At 39.9% G+C, this 20,232-nt stretch overlaps 2 protein-coding genes across 2 annotated transcripts in view; one reads left to right on the top strand and one right to left on the bottom strand.

The window, feature by feature from the left end:
• Nucleotides 1-20,232, bottom strand: part of LOC134023030 (interleukin-1 receptor type 2-like) — a 209,044-nt gene that overhangs the window by 85,477 nt on the left and 103,335 nt on the right.
• LOC134023025 (myosin heavy chain, fast skeletal muscle-like) lies at nucleotides 5,672-18,728 on the top strand. Its single transcript, XM_062464830.1, has 40 exons — nucleotides 5,672-5,688; nucleotides 5,979-6,197; nucleotides 6,404-6,547; nucleotides 6,664-6,820; nucleotides 6,930-6,957; nucleotides 7,116-7,224; nucleotides 7,812-7,904; nucleotides 7,993-8,056; nucleotides 8,172-8,270; nucleotides 8,408-8,511; nucleotides 8,587-8,725; nucleotides 8,829-8,947; nucleotides 9,111-9,260; nucleotides 9,453-9,623; nucleotides 9,815-10,118; nucleotides 10,264-10,328; nucleotides 10,456-10,543; nucleotides 10,675-10,792; nucleotides 10,876-10,999; nucleotides 11,323-11,459; nucleotides 11,653-11,908; nucleotides 11,999-12,241; nucleotides 12,330-12,506; nucleotides 12,714-12,859; nucleotides 13,236-13,326; nucleotides 13,481-13,870; nucleotides 14,199-14,325; nucleotides 14,452-14,570; nucleotides 14,693-14,889; nucleotides 15,035-15,218; nucleotides 15,308-15,473; nucleotides 15,872-15,996; nucleotides 16,096-16,404; nucleotides 16,698-16,901; nucleotides 17,005-17,130; nucleotides 17,559-17,729; nucleotides 17,883-17,987; nucleotides 18,099-18,194; nucleotides 18,364-18,495; nucleotides 18,602-18,728. The coding sequence occupies exons 2-40, from the start codon at nucleotides 5,991-5,993 to the stop codon at nucleotides 18,617-18,619; spliced, it is 5,802 nt and encodes a 1,933-aa protein (XP_062320814.1). The 5' UTR covers nucleotides 5,672-5,688; nucleotides 5,979-5,990; the 3' UTR covers nucleotides 18,620-18,728.

The following is a 20,232-nucleotide window of genomic DNA, read 5'->3' as shown; positions in this document are numbered from 1 at the left end:
ACATTCAAACATTCAAAATTCTGCAGCTAGATTATTAACCAAAACTAAAAGGAGAGAACACATTAGTCCTGTCCTAGCTACTTTACACTGGCTCCCTGTTACCTTCAGAATTGACTGTAAGGTCCTTTTCCTCACATACAAAGCTCTACACGGACAAGGACCTAGCTACATTGCTAACTCCTTTATAAACTACACACCAGCTAGAAGACTGCATCATCAAATGAAGGCCTATTAGAGGTCACCAGAAGCAGTCATAAGAAGATTGCTGATTCGGCCTTTGTCAATTACGCCCCAAAACTATGGAACAAATTACCCATAAATATTAGGGAAGCAAACACTCTAGACATTTTTAAAAGACAGCTTAAAACCTACCTTTTTACCCAAGCATTAAGTAATTTTATCTCAAAAGGGTTTTCCTACTTTTTAAAGTTGTTTTCTCTCTTGAACAGAGATCTTATTGGGATTTTAATTTTTGTTTGAATTGTTTATCACTTGTATTATTGTTTTTATTGATTTTATGTAAAGCACCTTGAGCTACAATTCTTGTATGAAATGTGCTATATAAATAAAGTCTTACTTACTTACTTACTTGCACGGTTGTAGCTCAGTTTCTTATGGGCGGGCCAGATTCTCTGGGCGGGCAAAGCAGAGAGAGGGGAGCTAACCTTCCTCCTTGTGACGTCACAAAGAGGAGATTTTCAAACAGAGCAATTGAGCTTTCATTTTCTGAAAGGCGGAGAAGAACACCCAGTGCTTGGTTTACACCGATCGAAAATTCTAGCCACTGGGGGACCAAAGGCAGGCTAGGGGAACTCATATTAACCCTCGTGCTGCCTTCGGGTCACATGACCCAAAGGTTCATAACGAACCATCGTTGTGTTTACCCAATTTTACCCAATACAAAAACAAATACAAATAATTTTCTTTTAACCATTCCAATGTGGGGGGTCTGAGACAGCGCGACAGTTAAAAGAAAATGCTTCACTTTGTTTTTGTATGAGGTAAATTTGTCGCAATACGACGGTGGGTCACAATGACTGATGGGTCAGAATGACCCGAAGATAACACAAGGGTTAATGTTAAATAACCTCCTAAAGTTTTCATGTCATGTCACCTTTAACAAAGTAATCGCCAGTTTTTTTAACGATAAGAACAGACAGATGATGATTTAAATAGGCAAGGACATTTGTTGTGGCCTATATTTCATGTCTGCATAGCCTATATTCTAAAGTTAAATAATGTGTTTTGACCTGTGTGTACGTTACAAGTTTGCTGGTTTTGAATATCCCAATACATACAGTTCGGAAAAGAAAATGATTATAGTCTAATGGAATTATAGTTCAATTGTAGCATGCTGGCTGTAGGTGGCCTACTGCAGTGCGCGTCACGCGTGTGTGTTGCGCACTCTTTTTTTTCATGGGAGCTTGGTTCGCGCGTGTGGCTCGAGCCAAATTGTTGCTGAAAGAATTGTTATATAGGCCTATGTTTGTTTATTATAAGTTGTCACTGTTAGGATGACTATAGGCTAAGTAGTAGACAGTACTGTCTTTAACTTCATTTTGGGGGGCTTATGACCTTCGTTGCATTTGAATATAATGTATTTGGTAAATGGACAGATCATTAAACCCACTATATGCATGGTTTGTGTAGGCCTACAGTATACTGTGTGTGAGATATTCTAATGAATGCTGAATGCGAGCCTACTGGCCTACATTTTGTTCGCACAATATGGGCTATGATGACTGAACACATTTATTATTGGCTAATATGTGCTGTTCACAATAGAGGTTTCCATTGGTTACTTTTTATGGTTATATTTTATTGCACTGCAAAATATTAATAGCAGGGGGGCCCCGAATCAGTTTCTGCCCCCCCTTTGAGACACAACCTTTGCTCCGCCCCTGTATGGAAGCTTTTATATACGTATTAGCATTGAGGGACCAGAGGTTTCAGTTTCTGCCAGACAGAGTTGTGCAGAGATAGCTGTCAGCAGGGAAGAGAGCACGTCATGTTTGAGGTTAAAAGTCAATTGTTTTGCTGACTATTACCTTTTTATTTTTTATCACTAGAAATGTGATTTAATTTTTGTAAGTTATATATAAGTATTTGGTTTTGTTGTAACAATGATAAATTAAAACTTTTGGAGGGGGGGCCAGTGAAAATTGTCTTGGGGCCAGTAAGTTTCAAACCCACTGGCCCAGTGGGGCCAGTGCCAATTTTTTTAAATCTTGAGCCCTGAGTGTATATGAACAGTATTCATAGAATTTGAAGGATAGCGGATCTATGAGATGAATGCAACACAACTTTTCCACGACTTTTGCTTCAGCTATTACATTTACATTTAGTCATTTAGCAGACGTTCTTATCCAGAGCGATTTACAGTAAGTACAGGGACATTCCCCTGAGGCAAGTAGGGTGAAGTGCCTTGCCCAAGGACACAACGTAATTTTTTTGGCACGGCCAGGAATCGAACTGGCAACCTTCAGATTACTAGCCTGATTCCCCAACCGCTCAGCCACCTGACTCCCACCTACCTATTAGTAGTCCCAAAGACCTATTAAATTAATTTACATGTAACACGTAAATATTTATATAAGCATTTTAATGTTTCTCTTATTCCTATCGTTCTTACCATCAACTGAAAACATCTTTCCTCAGAGGTCAAGGTTATTATTGACTTCAACAAGCATATAAGGCATCTCTGACATGATACATCTCATGTGGCACTGCTGACTGAGTATATTTCTCCTTGTCCTGTCAAGCTGTTTTCCACTATGGTGATGTCAAGGTGGTGGGCAAGAAATCAATGTGACCATATATGTCTGTTCCACCACAACATATCCCATTCATATTTTGGACATTGACACCGTGATGAAGTTGCCAGTCAGATAAATAGCCCTGAAGGTCTACCAAGCCAAAACCTTCTCTGGCCTTTCATAGGAGGCATGTCAAAGTAATTTACTGGCCTGACATTGCATTTGACACCTCAAATCCCAAATTGGATATAATGACATGTTTATTGGTCCAAGCTACCAGCGCTACTTGAGCTACCAAACATTGCTTATGTTTCAGGTGTGGAAGAAATTGGGATTTCCTGTGTGCTTACACTAATCACTAATCAATAGAACTAGTCATTGGATACTAGTTAGTACGTTTATCATGTAAGCTTGCTATTAATAACAGTATATTGTGTCTATGTGTCAGGTTAATAGATGTTCGGGGTCAGGAGAAAGTACTGGCTAAACGGTCCTTGTCATGACTACAAGGAGAGCTCCAACTATGAACTCTCTAGTGTGAGAGTTGTCATGTGTTGGGAGCAGTGAATCTTTATCTCTGAGACTGTTGTAACGTCATTCCTGCCTGACTGTCACAATCTATGTTTACATTCTTGTGCCCTATTAAAGATGGTCCTTCGGCTTTCGGAGCGGAGAGAGACCTGGTTGAGACCTAAGCTTGGGGTTGTGTTGTCATTTATGGTCAGAAGACTGGTTTTCTCTCCCAATCTGCAGATTGATAAATACTTAGTAAAATCCAGAACTCAACTGAACTTAGTCACTCCGTTTATGAAGAGACGGACAAAACACTTTCCTCATCACAGGCAAACTTCCAGTAGATATAAAACACACCAAAGTATTTACAACTCACATCTTTAAAATGTGCCATTGTTTACATTTCATGATTTATTTCTCCTGAAAAGGGACATTTTGTTTGCAAGGGCATTAGGTTTACCAATGAAAGGAAATGTAATTATCCTATCATTTTCTAAAATACGTTTAGTGAGGTTTAAATCAAGATCTTTTACATACCATTGGACAATGTTGCATGATCATGCAAGAATCATGCAAAACGTCTCAATTAATCAACCCACTGCTATAATACATTTGGAGTTGGTTAGATTCTTTACAATCACTTTTGTATCCATTTGACAAGTTTTACAACCTTTCCATGTCAAATATGCGCTAGTTGTAATCAATCCAGACATGCAGCACAGATGGTTGGTCTCAGCCTTAGTTAATGTAATCAAAGCTTTGGGAGGAAGTTCATTCATTTCCAACCAAAGATAGCTGAAATACAGTTGTGACATCTTTACATGTTGTCTCCTTATAACTGGATTTATAGTAAGCCTACTGTAAATGTCTATGGCTTGCTAAATCAGTACATCATGTAATTCGATAATTTACTATCCAAAATAATTAGGTCTTAGATTTCAATGGACTGAATAAGATTAAGATACTAGAAACCAGACTGGACACATTTCAAAGTCATTATTATAAAATCCATGAAGTTCACTCCTGTATGTGGTTAACCAGATATTTTCTCTCTATACTCTTCACGTTGGATTTGAAATAAAACATCCAATGTTGTCTTTCAAATAAAAACAACTTTTTTCCTTTTCTGGACAACCTATTCCAAATGATTTCTATGATATAGAATGAAACAGGATTTTCATTTTCACACAAATTTAGCAAATTGGTCAAAAGGTGTGCAAACTGCATGCTATAAAGCAAAAAAAATACAAAACTAAGAAAATGGAACACAAAGTGAAATATATTTAGAAATGTCCTGTATTATGCAAAAGAGACATAGAGAATGAGGGCAAGGGAGTGACGGGGTAAAGTCGAACTGTAGACTCTTGTCTCTAATCCATTTCCTTTAGTAGAGTAGTCCACAATTAGCTTCTGCTTGCTAATCACTCTCCACTAGATATAAGGAGTCCCACAGAGCAGCATCCACGGACAGACAACTTCCACCTGTGGGGTAAGATACTCGTTATTTTCACATCATTTTCATTGAGATCAGGCAAATAGATAAAACTCATAGCACTTTGAGGTTATTACGTGATAAGTAGGTTTGCCTTGCCCATATACAAGAAAAATGAGTCAACTATTATGGACAAACATGTAAGATTGAGTTTTGAATGTAAAGACAGACATTGTGATACAATACGTCTTGTCCCATAACTGATATACTATTTTGGGATGACAAAGTTTTGTTTACTATAAGATATTGGATGTTGAAAAGAATGTTCTTGAACGACATTTTGCATTTACAGTAAGTCATGTTTATTGTGTAGCAGGGATGCACCGATTCATTTTCCATTACCAATAGGTATTGGCCCCCCCCAATTTTTTAATCTGCTGACTACTTAAAAATGGCCGATTACTTGTGACCAATTGTGATGTTTGAAAAGGCACCATGCTTAACATATTTCTACAATAGGCTACGTTTTTTTTCTTCATTCACGTGTCAATGTGTCCATCAAATGTGTATACCATATGTGGTCATTTGTCCTATGTCTGAATGGGGTTTACAGTTTTTCTTAATCAATTATATGAAAACAATAATTTAAAATTAACCTAAATTAAAATGAACAGAAATTAAAAGCCTCATCAGAAGGACACATTTTATAAAAAGTTATGACTTTGTAGAAATGTACAGTAAAGTCAAAATATTGGCATCGGCCAATTTAGTTATATGAATATTGGCATACGGTGTTGACCAATCATTTTATTATAAGTGCATCCCTACTATGTAACACTCAAATGTGATGGTAGGTATAGCAATGACATGGAAATGTTGTATATGTTATTGTTGTGTTATTTCTGGATATATTTCTCAAAAAACTCTAAACAAACATATTTTACAGCACCGACTAAGAATCAATTTCATCTGGGAGGGGAAAAACAGGTGAGACATAGTTTGATGCTACATACATGTATACTGCTCAAAGCCAAAGCACTATATCTATATAAGTATATCTACTACTGTAATTGTATAAAATGAATTATGATATTTTTAGATTTATTCTACACCTTTTGTAGGTTTGTGAGGCCCACTTACTTTACAGTAATATACAGTAAATGCATTCATCATTTAAACTTTTAGCCCTACAGGATAATTATGAATTAATGAAAAAGGGCACCTCATTTAAAAAAATAAGGAATAGATTTTGTAACAGTGATATATGTTTTCCCCAGTAAGCCGGCACCATGAGTACGGACGCGGAGATGGCCCAATATGGCAAGGCCGCCATTTACCTTCGTAAACCTGAGAGGGAGAGGATTGAGGCCCAGGCTGCACCATTTGATTCTAAGAATGCCTGCTATGTGCCTGATGTCAAGGAGTTGTACCTCAAGGGTCTGGTTGTTAAGAGAGATGGCGGGAAGTGTGATGTGAAAGTCCTTATGACTGAGGAGGTAAGAGGATACTTAGCACGGAATGAAAAAACAATTTGGTGGACTTGTTTCTGTACATCTATATATTTTGAAGCCACAGTTACTGACACATTTAAGCTATTTAGAAACTTACAAAAACTATGAAATATGATTGAAATTCACTTGAAAAATGTATACATTATTCAATTAGTGTAGGCTTCATGCATGTAATTGACATAATCTTTCAGGTTAAAACCTTCAAAGAAGAGGAAGTCTTGCAGATGAACCCTCCTAAATATGATAAGATTGAGGACATGGCCATGATGACCTACCTCAGTGAAGCTACTGTCCTGTATAACCTCAAAGAGCGTTATGCCGCATGGATGATCTACGTAAGAAAACTACACATATAGACATGAGCCACCTTTAGGAAGCAAATGACACCCTCAGAAAATGTATACTTGAACTCTAATAGCAATATTTCCCTTTACTCTCTGCTCATATGCAGACCTACTCTGGGCTCTTCTGTGCCACGGTGAACCCCTACAAGTGGCTCCCTGTATATGACATGGAAGTGGTCAACGCCTACAGAGGGAAGAAGCGTATGGAGGCTCCACCCCACATCTTCTCCGTCTCTGACAACGCCTATCAGTTCATGTTGACTGGTATGGACGCTCACTGATGGATGGCTGAATTCATAAATAGATGGACGGATGTCTTCTTAGTTGCTTCTCGTATCACTTCCGACACATTTATTTGTCAATTTACTTTCAGATAAGGAGAACCAGTCAGTCCTAATCACGTAAGTTTAAGACTTTAACTGAGTGTATATTTTATGTATATACTATACTTATATGTATATAAATATGAAAATGGTCGTGATTAATGACTTAAAAAGCATGACAATACTTATTTTAGTTCATGCACACTAAATTATATTTTTATCATCTAATAAACTAGTGGAGAATCCGGTGCTGGAAAGACTGTAAACACCAAACGTGTCATCCAGTACTTTGCCACAATTGCTGTTTCTGGAGGGAAGAAGGAAGTAATACCCGGCAAAATGCAGGTATGACCTTATATACACCATATAAAGTACATGCCATCAATTGTTGACACATCATTGTTTTCAGCCCCCCAAAAAAGTATTTCCATGGTACAGTTCAAGGGTGTATGTTTCATTTGACATGAAAACTGTAAATATATCCTCCCATTTTTTATTGAGAAAATTATAGTCACTGGATGCATCATCAGTTATAAATAAAATCTGTCCCCCCACATTTTAAAACAAACATACTCCCTTCGTATACGGTAGTTAAAATATAGTTTATATCTTCAAAATATGTTGTCATTCTTGACAGCAGTCCTGTCGTAGTTTTACATACAGCATATCATTAATAAGACTGTTAGTATGTTACTTATAAAGCAACTTAAGAGGTTAAGGATTTATGACATTTGCACTTTAAGTGGGGGGTACTGTGTTAACTCTGACCAAACATATTAAACTAAAGGTGTTCAAAGATAATATAGAAACAGAGTTAGACCTAGTCTAGGGGAAGCGTTCCAGGAGTGAATGATTAAAGACGAAGTGACAAGAGAGTTATTTGGGAATATTGGTGATAAGTCTAAATGACCAACTGGTTTGTCTCCCTTCAGGGTTCCCTTGAGGATCAGATCATTGCAGCTAACCCTCTACTGGAGTCCTATGGTAATGCCAAGACAGTGAGGAATGACAACTCATCCCGCTTTGTAAGTTTGGTGGGAAAATATTTATTTTTACATTAACTTAGAAATTAATAGGATACGTTGAAAAAGCCCTCTCTTTGCACTCTTTCAGGGTAAATTCATTAGGATTCACTTCCACATGAATGGAAAACTGGCAAGTGCTGACATTGAGACCTGTAAGTTGGTTTGGATTATTTCCCAGTTGATCCTTTAAATAAATGTTGGTGTCCATTCACTTGAGATTCAAATTCTTCTCATTTTTCTCTATCCTTTCAACCATGTCTCTCACAGACCTGCTGGAGAAGTCCAGAGTAAGTTTCCAGCTGCCTGATGAGAGAGGCTATCACATCTTCTACCAGATGATGACCAACCACAAACCTGAGCTTGTTGGTGAGGCACTGCAGGGATTAAAGAAACAATATGTTCTGAATGGCATTAACTACTTTGTCCACTCATTGAGGGTTCAGCCTTTTACATAAAATGTACACATGCCGTGGGTGATAATCATTTGAGTTTTGTCTCCACAGAAATGTCTCTTATCACCACCAACCCCTATGACTACCCCATGATCAGCCAGGGTCAAATCACTGTGGCCAGTATTGATGACACAGTCGAGCTTGATGCCACAGATGTAAGTCACTAAAAGGGTTGAAATTGAAAATTATAATGTACTGGTGGTTTATTGTAAACTTTCTTTCCCCTCCAGGATGCTATTGACATATTGGGCTTCACCGGTGAAGAGAAGATGAGCATCTACAAGTTTACCGGTGCTGTCATGCACCATGGCAACATGCACTTCAAGCAGAAGCAGCGTGAGGAGCAGGCTGAGCCAGATGGCACAGAGGGTAAGCCAAATTGTTTGTATCGATGTTCTAAACAGCACTCATTTAACTATATTCCTGCGATAAACATTGCACTCTGATGCACATTGCTCCTTTCTCTCCCCAGTGGCTGATAAAATTGGTTACCTTCTGGGTCTGAACTCAGCTGAAATGCTGAAAGCCCTGTGCTACCCCAGAGTGAAGGTCGGCAATGAGTATGTGACCAAGGGTCAGACAGTGCCTCAGGTAAAGCTCTAATAAGCATCAGAGCTATTTTTTTAACTGACATGCTGTTAGAAATAAAGTTTGATTGTAATATATTTTTTGCATAGTGTTTTCAATTATTACAGGTAAATAACAATTCATAAAATGAAATAAATGTTTAAGTGGAACCAACATTATAACACAGGTGACCAATTCAGTGAGTGCTCTGGCCAAGTCCATCTATGAGAGGATGTTCTTGTGGATGGTCGTCCGCATCAACCAGATGTTGGACACCAAGCAGCCAAGGAACTACTACATCGGTGTGCTTGACATTGCTGGTTTTGAGATCTTTGACGTGAGTTTGAAAAATTTTTCGAAATACATTCAAAAGTTTCTTTTGTGTGTCATTAAACAATACAGATAGTATCTACTCTATGTTAATGATTTGATTCAGAAGAACAAAAATCAAGTGCAGATAAAGTAAAAAAATACATACGGTATGGTGGGATTGTTCAATAAAGTTCTGCCAAACTTTGCAAATCTATAGTACAACAGCATGGAGCAGCTGTGCATCAACTTCACCAATGAGAAACTGCAACAGTTCTTCAACCACACCATGTTCGTCCTGGAGCAAGAGGAGTACAAGAAGGAGGGCATTGTCTGGGCTTTCATTGACTTTGGCATGGACTTGGCGGCCTGCATTGAGCTTATCGAGAAGGTGAGGTGTCTGTAAAAACTGTGGATGTTTCATACCTGGCAAGGATACAAGGTTACTCATACATGCAGATACAGTATGAATAAACTGACATGTTCTTATCATATCACAGTGCTTATTATATGTCTTATTCATTATGCCATTTCAACTCTTATACACAGTATATTTGACTGATCAAGTATATTTTTACACAGCCAATGGGCATTTTCTCCATCCTTGAAGAGGAGTGCATGTTCCCCAAGGCTTCAGATGCTTCCTTCAAGAACAAGCTGTATGACCAGCATCTTGGCAAGAACATTGCATTTGAGAAGCCTAAACCAGCAAAGGGCAAGGCCGAGGCCCACTTCTCTCTGGTCCACTATGCTGGTACAGTGGACTACAATGTCACAGGCTGGCTGGACAAGAACAAGGATCCCCTGAACGACTCTGTGCTTCAGCTGTATGGAAAGTCCTCAACCAAACTGTTGGCCACGCTCTATGTTGCTGCTCCACCTGAGGGTTAGTATGGTTGAATTAGATTACAGACACACAGGTTTATACATTGAACATATTCAAATTATTTGTTAATGAATTAACAGTATCGTTCAAACAACAAGACATATTCATTTTTTATGCTGTCTAACTCTTGACACTCCTATAACAGATACCACAAAGAAAGGAGGCAAGAAGAAGGGAGGTTCCATGCAGACTGTGTCCTCTCAGTTCAGAGTGAGTGAGGTTTTAAAAATACATATCATTTGCAAGTTTCATGCGGTGATGTACTTTAATATTAATGAGAATTTTAGATTTATTATGAATAATAATAGAGTAACAATGCTTTATAACAACCTTACAGGAGAACTTGGGCAAGCTGATGACCAACTTGAGGAGCACCCACCCTCATTTTGTGCGTTGTCTGATCCCCAATGAGTCAAAGACTCCAGGTAAAACATAGTGTTTACGTATTATTTCTCTTAAGTCATTATTACTTTAAACATAGAGTACATTACTTTGATTATTATTTCTACGATTAAGTTCCGCAAACTAAATAGCTGACCCTAAATCTTTCATCCAGGTCTCATGGAGAACTTCCTGGTTATCCACCAGCTGAGGTGTAATGGTGTGCTGGAGGGTATTAGGATTTGCACAAAGGGCTTCCCCAGCAGAATCCTCTATGCTGACTTCAAGCAGAGGTAATGTTACACACAAATGCAACAAAGATATGGTAGATAGATAACAACATATCAATTAATAAACCAAATTTATCCCTATTCAGATACAAAGTATTGAATGCCGGTGTCATCCCCGAAGGCCAGTTCATGGATAACAAGAAGGCTTCTGAGAAGCTGCTTGGGTCAATTGATGTGAACCATGAGGAGTACAAGTTTGGACACACCAAGGTAACATACCATACACTATTGATTATGGGATACTGGCAACTCATGTTTGTGATCTACAGAGGTTATTAAATATCTAATTTACCTGGTAAACATTCAAAATGCAGTTTAGAGTTTTTCTTGAGCAATCCAACTATCTTAATAATATGAGACCAGAATATGTCTACATATGAGAAATGTACTGTATTATAAATCCTCAGCAAGTCATTTCATTGCCATTTATTTGATCCTAAAATTTACCATAACTTTGCTTTCTATTTAGATAGCAATATGTTAACACTAGAAGTGTTTGTTTATTTAAGTTTTGTTTTATTCCTGTGTCTCAGGTGTTCTTCAAAGCTGGTCTGCTTGGTGTCCTTGAGGAGATGAGAGATGAGAAGCTTGCTAGTCTGGTAACCATGACGCAGGCTCTTGCCCGTGGATACGTGATGAGGAAGGAGTTTACCAAGATGATGGAGAGGAGGTGAGATGGAGATGATAACGGGAAAAATATGGATTCAAGTGCATTCAAATCTTGTTTTTTAGGGAGTGATACATTTTGTTTTACTATGAAGCTATTGTTAGAATAATGATGTAAACTTGTAATCAAATGATGCAATTACATTGCATAATTTGTATCGAGCTAAACAATTACTGTGTCTATCTCTCATTATCAGAGAGTGTATCTACACCATCCAGTACAATGTCCGCTCATTTATGAATGTGAAACACTGGCCATGGATGAAGGTTTACTACAAAATCAAGCCTCTCCTGCAAAGTGCTGAGACAGAGAAGGAGCTGGCCAACATGAAAGAGGACTATGAGAAATGTAAAGTTAATCTTACCAAGGCTGAGGCTCGCAAGAAGGAGCTGGAGGAGAAAATGGTGTCCCTCATGCAGGAGAAGAATGACTTGGCTCTCCAAGTTGCATCTGTGAGTGAGACACACACACACGGGCGCGCGCGCCCACACACACACACACACACACCACATTCAAGTCTAACTAACCTCTGTTATTCTCAGGAAGCAGAGGGTCTGAATGATGCTGAGGAGAGATGTGAGGGTCTGATCAAGAGCAAGATCCAGCTGGAGGCTAAACTCAAAGAGACAACAGAAAGGCTGGAGGATGAAGAGGAGATCAATGCTGAGCTGACAGCCAAAAAGAGGAAGCTGGAGGATGAGTGCTCTGAGCTGAAGAAGGACATTGATGATCTGGAGCTTACCCTGGCCAAAGTGGAGAAGGAGAAACATGCCACAGAGAACAAGGTATCAACATCTCACCAATAACCAAGCAGTATTTTGTTCAAAAGCACCAAACAATAGTTTTCACTTGAACTAACTTTGTCTTGTGCAGGTTAAAAACCTGACTGAGGAGATGGCATCTCAAGATGAGAGTGTTGCCAAGCTGACCAAGGAGAAGAAAGCCCTGCAAGAGGCCCACCAGCAGACACTGGATGACCTGCAGGCCGAGGAGGACAAAGTCAACACTCTGACCAAGGCCAAGACCAAGCTGGAACAGCAAGTTGATGATGTGAGTAAAGTTATTTTTTCGTGCACAATTTGGGGTTTTAGCCAACTTTGCCTCTATTGGTATTGAATTTAATCTCATATAATGAATTGGTTTTAGGGATTCAGTAGGACAACTGACTAATATAACGAATATTATATATTACTATATAATGAATAAATAGCTGTTAACATCAAAGCTTTAGTATGAGAAATGCGTTTTGTCCTATAGCTTGAAGGTTCTCTGGAGCAAGAGAAGAAGCTCCGTATGGACCTGGAGAGAGGCAAGAGAAAGCTGGAGGGAGACCTGAAACTGGCCCAGGAGTCCATAATGGACCTGGAGAACGACAAGCAGCAGTCCGATGAAAAGATCAAGAAGTAAGTATAGTATAATCATTAGAGACATTCTTGACATTATATTGATTTCATTTACTCCAGCAATCATTACATTGAATTTCCACTTCAACATAATAATTTCGACGTCCAATGTTCAACCCCATCTGTAGGTCATGAATTTAACATTGATTATTCATATTACTCACCTTGGGGTAATGCAATAATAAAGACCTATGAAACTGAGTTTTGTTTATAATTATACTAATCAGATAATTTATAGATTACTTTATTGAATATCTTAATCATTAGGGATAACAAGGCTTTTCTTTTGAAATAGAGAAAGGATGTGCTTTACAATTTAATCTCCACTCAATGACACAAAACCAAAACCTGACATGGATTAATGTGTGCACTAAAGGAAGGACTTTGAGACCAGCCAGCTGCTCAGCAAGGTTGAGGATGAGCAGTCTCTGGGTGCCCAGCTGCAGAAGAAGATCAAGGAGCTCCAGGTGCGCTGTAGTTGCTAAACAACATTTCCTTTTTTTGCCTTGATGATATTGGACTGCTTGTGTTTAAAATCCACCAAGTCTATTTAGTCCTTTTCCTCTCGTATGTGGGTGAAAATTTTGAGACTTGGATACTAAATGTTTTTGTCTACTGTAGGCTCGTATTGAAGAGCTGGAAGAGGAGATTGAGGCTGAGCGTGCTGCCAGGGCCAAGGTGGAGAAGCAGAGGGCCGATCTGTCCAGGGAACTTGAGGAGATCAGTGAGAGGCTGGAGGAGGCTGGAGGCGCAACATCTGCTCAGATTGAGATGAACAAGAAGCGAGAGGCTGAATTCCAGAAGCTGAGACGTGACCTGGAGGAGTCCACCCTGCAGCATGAGTCCACAGCCTCAGCCCTGAGGAAGAAGCAGGCTGACAGTGTGGCAGAGCTGGGAGAGCAGATCGACAACCTGCAGCGTGTCAAACAGAAGCTGGAGAAAGAGAAGAGTGAATACAAGATGGAGATTGATGACCTTTCTTCTAACATGGAGGCAGTTGCTAAGGCTAAGGTCAGTGATACAAATAGACCTAAACAGAAGATAGAATATGTGTAAAACTGTAACCAAGTAAGCAAAGGATGGGTTTTAGAGTGGGTTATAGAGGTTTATGGAAAGCCTTTTTTATTCACCTTTTACTAATTCTAAATTCCCTCTTAAAGGCACGTAATTTTATATAATTTACGTAATTTTATATAATTTACGTAATTTTATATAATTTACGTAATTTAAACAATTTATGATTTCACAACTTCAATTGGGAACATTGTGTTACACTTAACAGTATAAAGAAAAAACCCCAGAGTATCTATGTGATTGAAACATGATGTTTGTTCCACAGGGCAATCTGGAGAAGATGTGCCGTACCCTTGAGGACCAACTCAGTGAGATCAAGACCAAGAATGATGAGAATGTTCGCCAGGTCAATGACATCAGTGGACAGAGAGCGCGACTCCTCACTGAGAACGGTACGGGACATATTTGTTCAAAGGCCTACATGCAGAAATATGTTCCACAAGGTGTATATTGAAAACAATCAAAACAAGTATAATAGAGAATCAGACTTAAGGAAGAGCTTCCTTAATACCCCACAGGTGAGTTTGGACGCCAGCTGGAGGAGAAGGAAGCCCTGGTGTCCCAGTTGACCAGAGGCAAGCAGGCCTACACCCAGCAGATTGAGGAGCTCAAGAGGCATGTTGAGGAGGAGGTCAAGGTAAAACAACTAAAGAAGCCCTATGTTGATCAACTATGACAGTTTTACAGTACAGTGGTTTGCAAATACTCTTTTTTGGTCCCTTACTACTTCACCCACATCTTCAATTATTTTCCTCTCAGGCTAAGAACGCTCTGGCCCATGGTGTCCAATCTGCCCGCCACGACTGTGACCTGCTGAGAGAGCAGTTTGAGGAGGAACAGGAGGCCAAGGCAGAGCTACAACGTGGCATGTCCAAGGCTAACTCTGAGGTGGCTCAGTGGAGAACCAAGTATGAAACTGATGCCATCCAGAGGACAGAGGAGCTGGAAGAGGCCAAGTAAGTTCAAAATGTATAGTCTTCCTTTAGCTCACAATATAGAAAGTTGATAGTGATTCATGGTACCCCAATATAAAGTTACTGTCAACCACTCCAAGTTTGCACTTAGGACAGAACACCATTGCAATACTTTTTGTGTCAACAGAAAGAAGCTGGCTCAGCGCCTCCAGGAAGCTGAGGAGACCATCGAGGCCACCAACTCCAAGTGTGCCTCTCTGGAGAAGACCAAGCAGAGGCTGCAGGGAGAGGTGGAGGACCTCATGATTGATGTTGAGAGAGCCAATGGGCTGGCTGCAAACCTGGATAAGAAGCAGAGGAACTTTGACAAGGTGAAAAATATTGTCCCAGGTCTAGGTGTTGATGTAATTGTAAGTGTGGAACATTGTTAAAGGCTACGTTTGTGTGTGCTTCCTCCTAGGTTCTTGCAGAGTGGAAGCAGAAGTATGAGGAGGGCCAGGCTGAGCTGGAGGGAGCTCAGAAGGAGGCTCGATCTCTCAGCACAGAGCTCTTTAAGATGAAGAACTCCTATGAGGAGGCTCTTGACCAACTTGAGACTCTGAAGAGAGAAAACAAGAACTTGCAACGTGAGATAAATGTAGTGTGGGGTGTTTTGTATAATTGAAAAGAGAGAATTATTTCCTATTTCACCATCTCTTAACTACATGCTCTTATGGTTCTGGCCTTTGGCATTTATTTGTTTTTTTCACAATGTATGCTTTGTGTTTTGGTTACCCGCAATGTTGGGGCTATCTTGTTGTTATGATCAGTGACCTATGCACTTTTGTAAAGCTCTCTCTTGGAAGTCGCTTTGGATAAAAGCGTCTGCTAAATGAAGAAATGTAAATGTAATGTAAATCTCATTATACCGGGGTTAGTTGATTTACAGAACCATCAACTGGGGGAAAACAGTTTCCTGTTGAACTCGTGTTGGATCCAGTTGACTAAGCTTGCTAATTTAACAAGCTTCTGTTTCAAACCACAGAGGAGATCTCTGACCTGACCGAGCAGATCGGAGAGACTGGCAAAAGCATCCATGAGCTGGAGAAGGCCAGGAAGACCGTGGAGACCGAGAAGTCTGAGATCCAGACAGCTCTGGAGGAGGCTGAGGTACAAACTCCACAATATCCGTAATGAAGTGGAAATTATATACATTCTAAGGATTACCACAATTAAGAATGACATTTGCTAAAACATTCCTTTATTTAGGGAACACTGGAGCATGAAGAGTCCAAGATTCTGCGTGTGCAGCTGGAGCTGAACCAGATCAAGGGTGAGGTGGACAGAAAGCTGGCAGAGAAGGATGAGGAGATGGAGCAGATCAAGAGGAACAGCCAGAGAGTGCTGGACTCCATGCAGAGCACCCTGGACTCTGAGGTCCGCAGCAGGAATGATGCTCTGAGAATCAAGAAGAAGATGGAGGGAGACCTGAATGAGATGGAGATCCAGCTGAGCCATGCTAACCGCCAGGCTGCTGAGTCCCAGAAGCAGCTGAGGAATGTTCAGGGGCAGCTCAAGGTACTGTGAATGTTGACCATAGTGATGAGTAGACTGCCGTGAACTACATTAATACTTACTTCAGACCATTACTGCAGATCTAAACTCAAAATGGGGGCTCAAATATCCATCTCGGATCATATTTGTTTTGTTTTGGAAAACATGGGTGCATGTATATAGAAGGGCAATTCATAATATCATCCTTGCAAAGAACAATACACCTTGCAGTACAAACAGTACTACTGAAGCAGTTAAAGAAATACTGTACACAGCAGCATCTTCTCGTTCCTCTCTACACTCTGTGGTGTTTCTAGGATGCCCAGTTGCACCTGGATGATGCCGTCCGGGCCGCAGACGACATGAAGGAACAGGCTGCCATGGTGGAACGTAGAAATGGTCTGATGGTGGCTGAGATTGAAGAGCTGAGAGTGGGTCTGGAGCAGACAGAGAGAGGCCGCAAAGTGGCCGAGCAGGAGCTGGTGGACGCCAGTGAGAGAGTGGGACTTCTGCATTCCCAGGTGTGGACAACACACACAAACACACATACATATAAACACATTGTTACATAACATTCACAGCAAAGGTTTTGTTTTGCTAATATCCATGTGTACTCTCTTCCAGAACACCAGCCTGTTGAACACCAAGAAGAAGCTTGAGACTGACCTGGTTCAGGTGCAGGGAGAGGTGGACGACATTGTCCAGGAGGCCAGAAATGCTGAGGAGAAGGCCAAGAAGGCCATCACTGATGTGAGTCTGGCTAACTAAGTAGCACAGTACAGTCACTATTAAGTCACTACTTTACTTACAACACCATTAAGGCCATATCAAAGTAATATGGAACCACCATATAATCATACAGTAGCCTACCCCTATGGTAGCATACTTTCCACCTTGTGGCCATGTTCTTGTTATTGCTTCATAAACTATGTCTTCACAATTCTAGTGTCGACCCCCACTGAATCCATCTAAGTAGAATGCAGAAACGTGTTAGATGGTGCTGAATCTTCCGCAGTTCAGTTCTCATAAGGCTTTGTTTGTTGGGTCATTGCACCTGTATATGGTCTAGATAATATAATGCTGTACTGTAAAATCATTTTTGTTCATGTAACCTGGTACAATATACTATGTGTATGTACAGTTCCTCAGTTCAACCAAGCTGTATTCTATTGTTGCAGGCGGCCATGATGGCAGAAGAGCTGAAGAAGGAGCAGGACACCAGCTCTCACCTTGAGAGGATGAAGAAGAATCTTGAAGTGACAGTCAAGGACCTGCAGCACCGTCTGGATGAAGCAGAGAACCTAGCCATGAAGGGTGGCAAGAAGCAGCTCCAGAAACTTGAGTCCAGAGTAAGTTTGCAAACGTAAAATGATCCCTGTTGCCTTGAGAAAGGTAAAATATTCATTCACAAAAAAGACATTTTTTCCCGGTATAATGCTGTTAATAAGGACCTTTTAGTATGGTAGTGATGGATTCACCATGCGCTCCTTTTCTCCACCCAGGTGCGTGAGCTGGAGACTGAGGTTGAGGCTGAACAGAGGAGAGGTGTAGATGCAGTCAAGGGAGTCCGCAAGTATGAGCGCAGAGTCAAGGAGCTGACATACCAGGTAATATAACAACACACTCAATACACTGAGCATATTTATAAAATCTGCATATGTAAAAAATCATCAGAGTGTGTGTAATTAGAAATAATTAAGATTTCCTCTCTGCGTCAGACTGAGGAGGATAAGAAGAATGTAACCAGACTTCAGGACCTGGTGGATAAGCTGCAGCTTAAAGTGAAGGCTTACAAGAGAGCGGCTGAGGAGGCGGTGAGTCTAATAACTTATTTGAGCCTTGCTAATGCAAAATAAAGCTTTCCTAGCTTTCGGTGTATATCTCTATGGCTTTACCAATGGTATTTTTCTTGCCTAAATGATCGCTGCAGCAAGCACATTTACAAAGTTTTTAAGAAATCTTTTAAAAATGAATTTATCCCAGGAGGAGCAGTCCAACTCCCACATGTCCAAGTTCAGGAAGGTTCAGCATGAGCTGGAGGAGGCTGAGGAGCGTGCCGACATTGCTGAGTCTCAGGTCAACAAGCTCAGAACCAAGAGTCGTGACTCTGGAAAGGTAAAGATCTCCTGATGTCACACCAAGGGTTCAGACAAGAAACAAATGCATTACATTGTTTCAATTCAATACAATAATTCCCTGTTTTTTTCTTTCTTACAATCAGGCAAAAGAAGCGGAATAGACACTAACCTGTATAAGACCCTATGCCTAAACATTGCTATGTTTCATAAAATATGCTTTACATAGTGATATTTTGAGGTTTCAAAAAATAAAAGAAACAATCTTCAAAACGTCATGGCTTGTGGATTTGTTGTAGGAGGTAGAAATGTTGTCTAAGGTTGCACAACTTTGTACATAGAAATTAGTTTACACAGGTCAATAAAGCACAAAAAATGTCTGCATCCAAATCATGTTTGAAAAGCCTTGCCTGTAGCCTGTAAAATAAGTTCTTCCATGTTGTTTCAGTAAAATATATTGGAAAAAGTGGGTCCTTTAGTCACTGCAAGGGATGCAAAATATACTGATAAAATAATTCTAATTCATCATATAGATGAAGAATAATTCAGGCTGTTTTACCTAACTAGTACAGTGCCACCTGACTCCCTTATAATTTAACCTTGTCAGTTAGCTACTATGGCTATTCAACCCGTGAGTGGGTATCTAGATAGCTAACGTTAGCCGCTATGTAGTGATGGATATAAAACTAATCCACACCTTTTTCTTAATGGCCTCATGCGACAATATACATATCCTTGACTCTTTGGCCCCCATGTTACCCTTATTTAATGGCGATGTGAGACGTTTTCTGACAAAGTCAGAAAGTCCCTTTGGTCGAACGTTATGCGGTAAACTCTAATACCTGTAAATGGCTAACACGTTTATATTTATTTGTTGCAAACAGAACATTTGAATAATTTCACAGGCGACACTGCATGTCTGTGAGTCCTGAAAAATACACATAGCAAATTTCAACATCATACAATGCCTGGTTCTCAAAATAATCATGCCACAGACAGACAACAGAAACAGACACAGACAGAGATTCCTGCCTTTATGGTTAGGCTACGTAAAAGGTTATTGCAATCACCAGCCATTGAGTATATAAAATACAGAGATTTACACGTTTTTCTTGACTACAGCCTGTATGGTACTTAAACATAGGTCTGAGAATATAATTGTATGCAGAAGGAAAACCAGTTAATACACATTCTAATTAGAATTACATTGTTCCAAATAAGTGTGTTTTTGCGGTAGTGATGAAGAAAGTGTTTTGTCCGTCTCTTCATAAACGGAGTGACTAAGTTCAGTTGAGTTCTGTATTTTAATAAGTATTTATCAATCTGCAGATTGGGAGAGAAAACTAGACGGCTGACAATAAATGACAACACAACACCAGGCTTAGGTCTCAATCATGTCTCTCTCGGCTCTGAAGGCCGGAGGACCATCTTTTATAGGGCACAGGAATGTAAACATAGATAGTGACAGTCAGGCAGTAATGACGTTACAACAGTCTCAGAGGAGGAGATTCACAGCTCCCAACACATGACCACTCAGACTAGAGAGATCATAGTTGGCGCTCTCCTTGTAGTCATGACAAAGGACGTTTACCCAGTACTTTCTCCTGATCACGAACATCTATTAACCCTGACACATAGACACAATCTAATCTTATTAATAGCAAGCTTACATGAGAACATACTAACTAGTATCCAATGACTAGTTCTATTGATTAGTGAATAATGTAAGCACACCGGAAATCGCAATTTCTTCCACAGTAGCTAAAACATGTATTTA

Source organism: Osmerus eperlanus, chromosome 7 (assembly GCF_963692335.1).
Source record: "Osmerus eperlanus chromosome 7, fOsmEpe2.1, whole genome shotgun sequence".
Lineage (NCBI taxonomy): Eukaryota > Metazoa > Chordata > Actinopteri > Osmeriformes > Osmeridae > Osmerus > Osmerus eperlanus.
The sequence above is the reverse complement of the archived record's forward strand: the minus strand, read 5'-3'. Positions and strand labels throughout refer to the sequence as shown.

Excerpts from the sequence above, each read along its gene's own strand:
- LOC134023025 (XM_062464830.1), top strand. The coding sequence starts at position 5,991 with ATGAGTACGGACGCGGAGATGGCCCAATATGGCAAGGCCGCCATTTAC. Across the intron at positions 10,119-10,263 it reads TGTTGCTGCTCCACCTGAGG|ATACCACAAAGAAAGGAGGC; the intron begins GTTAGTATGGTT and ends CTCCTATAACAG. Across the intron at positions 14,326-14,451 it reads GCGACTCCTCACTGAGAACG|GTGAGTTTGGACGCCAGCTG; the intron begins GTACGGGACATA and ends AATACCCCACAG.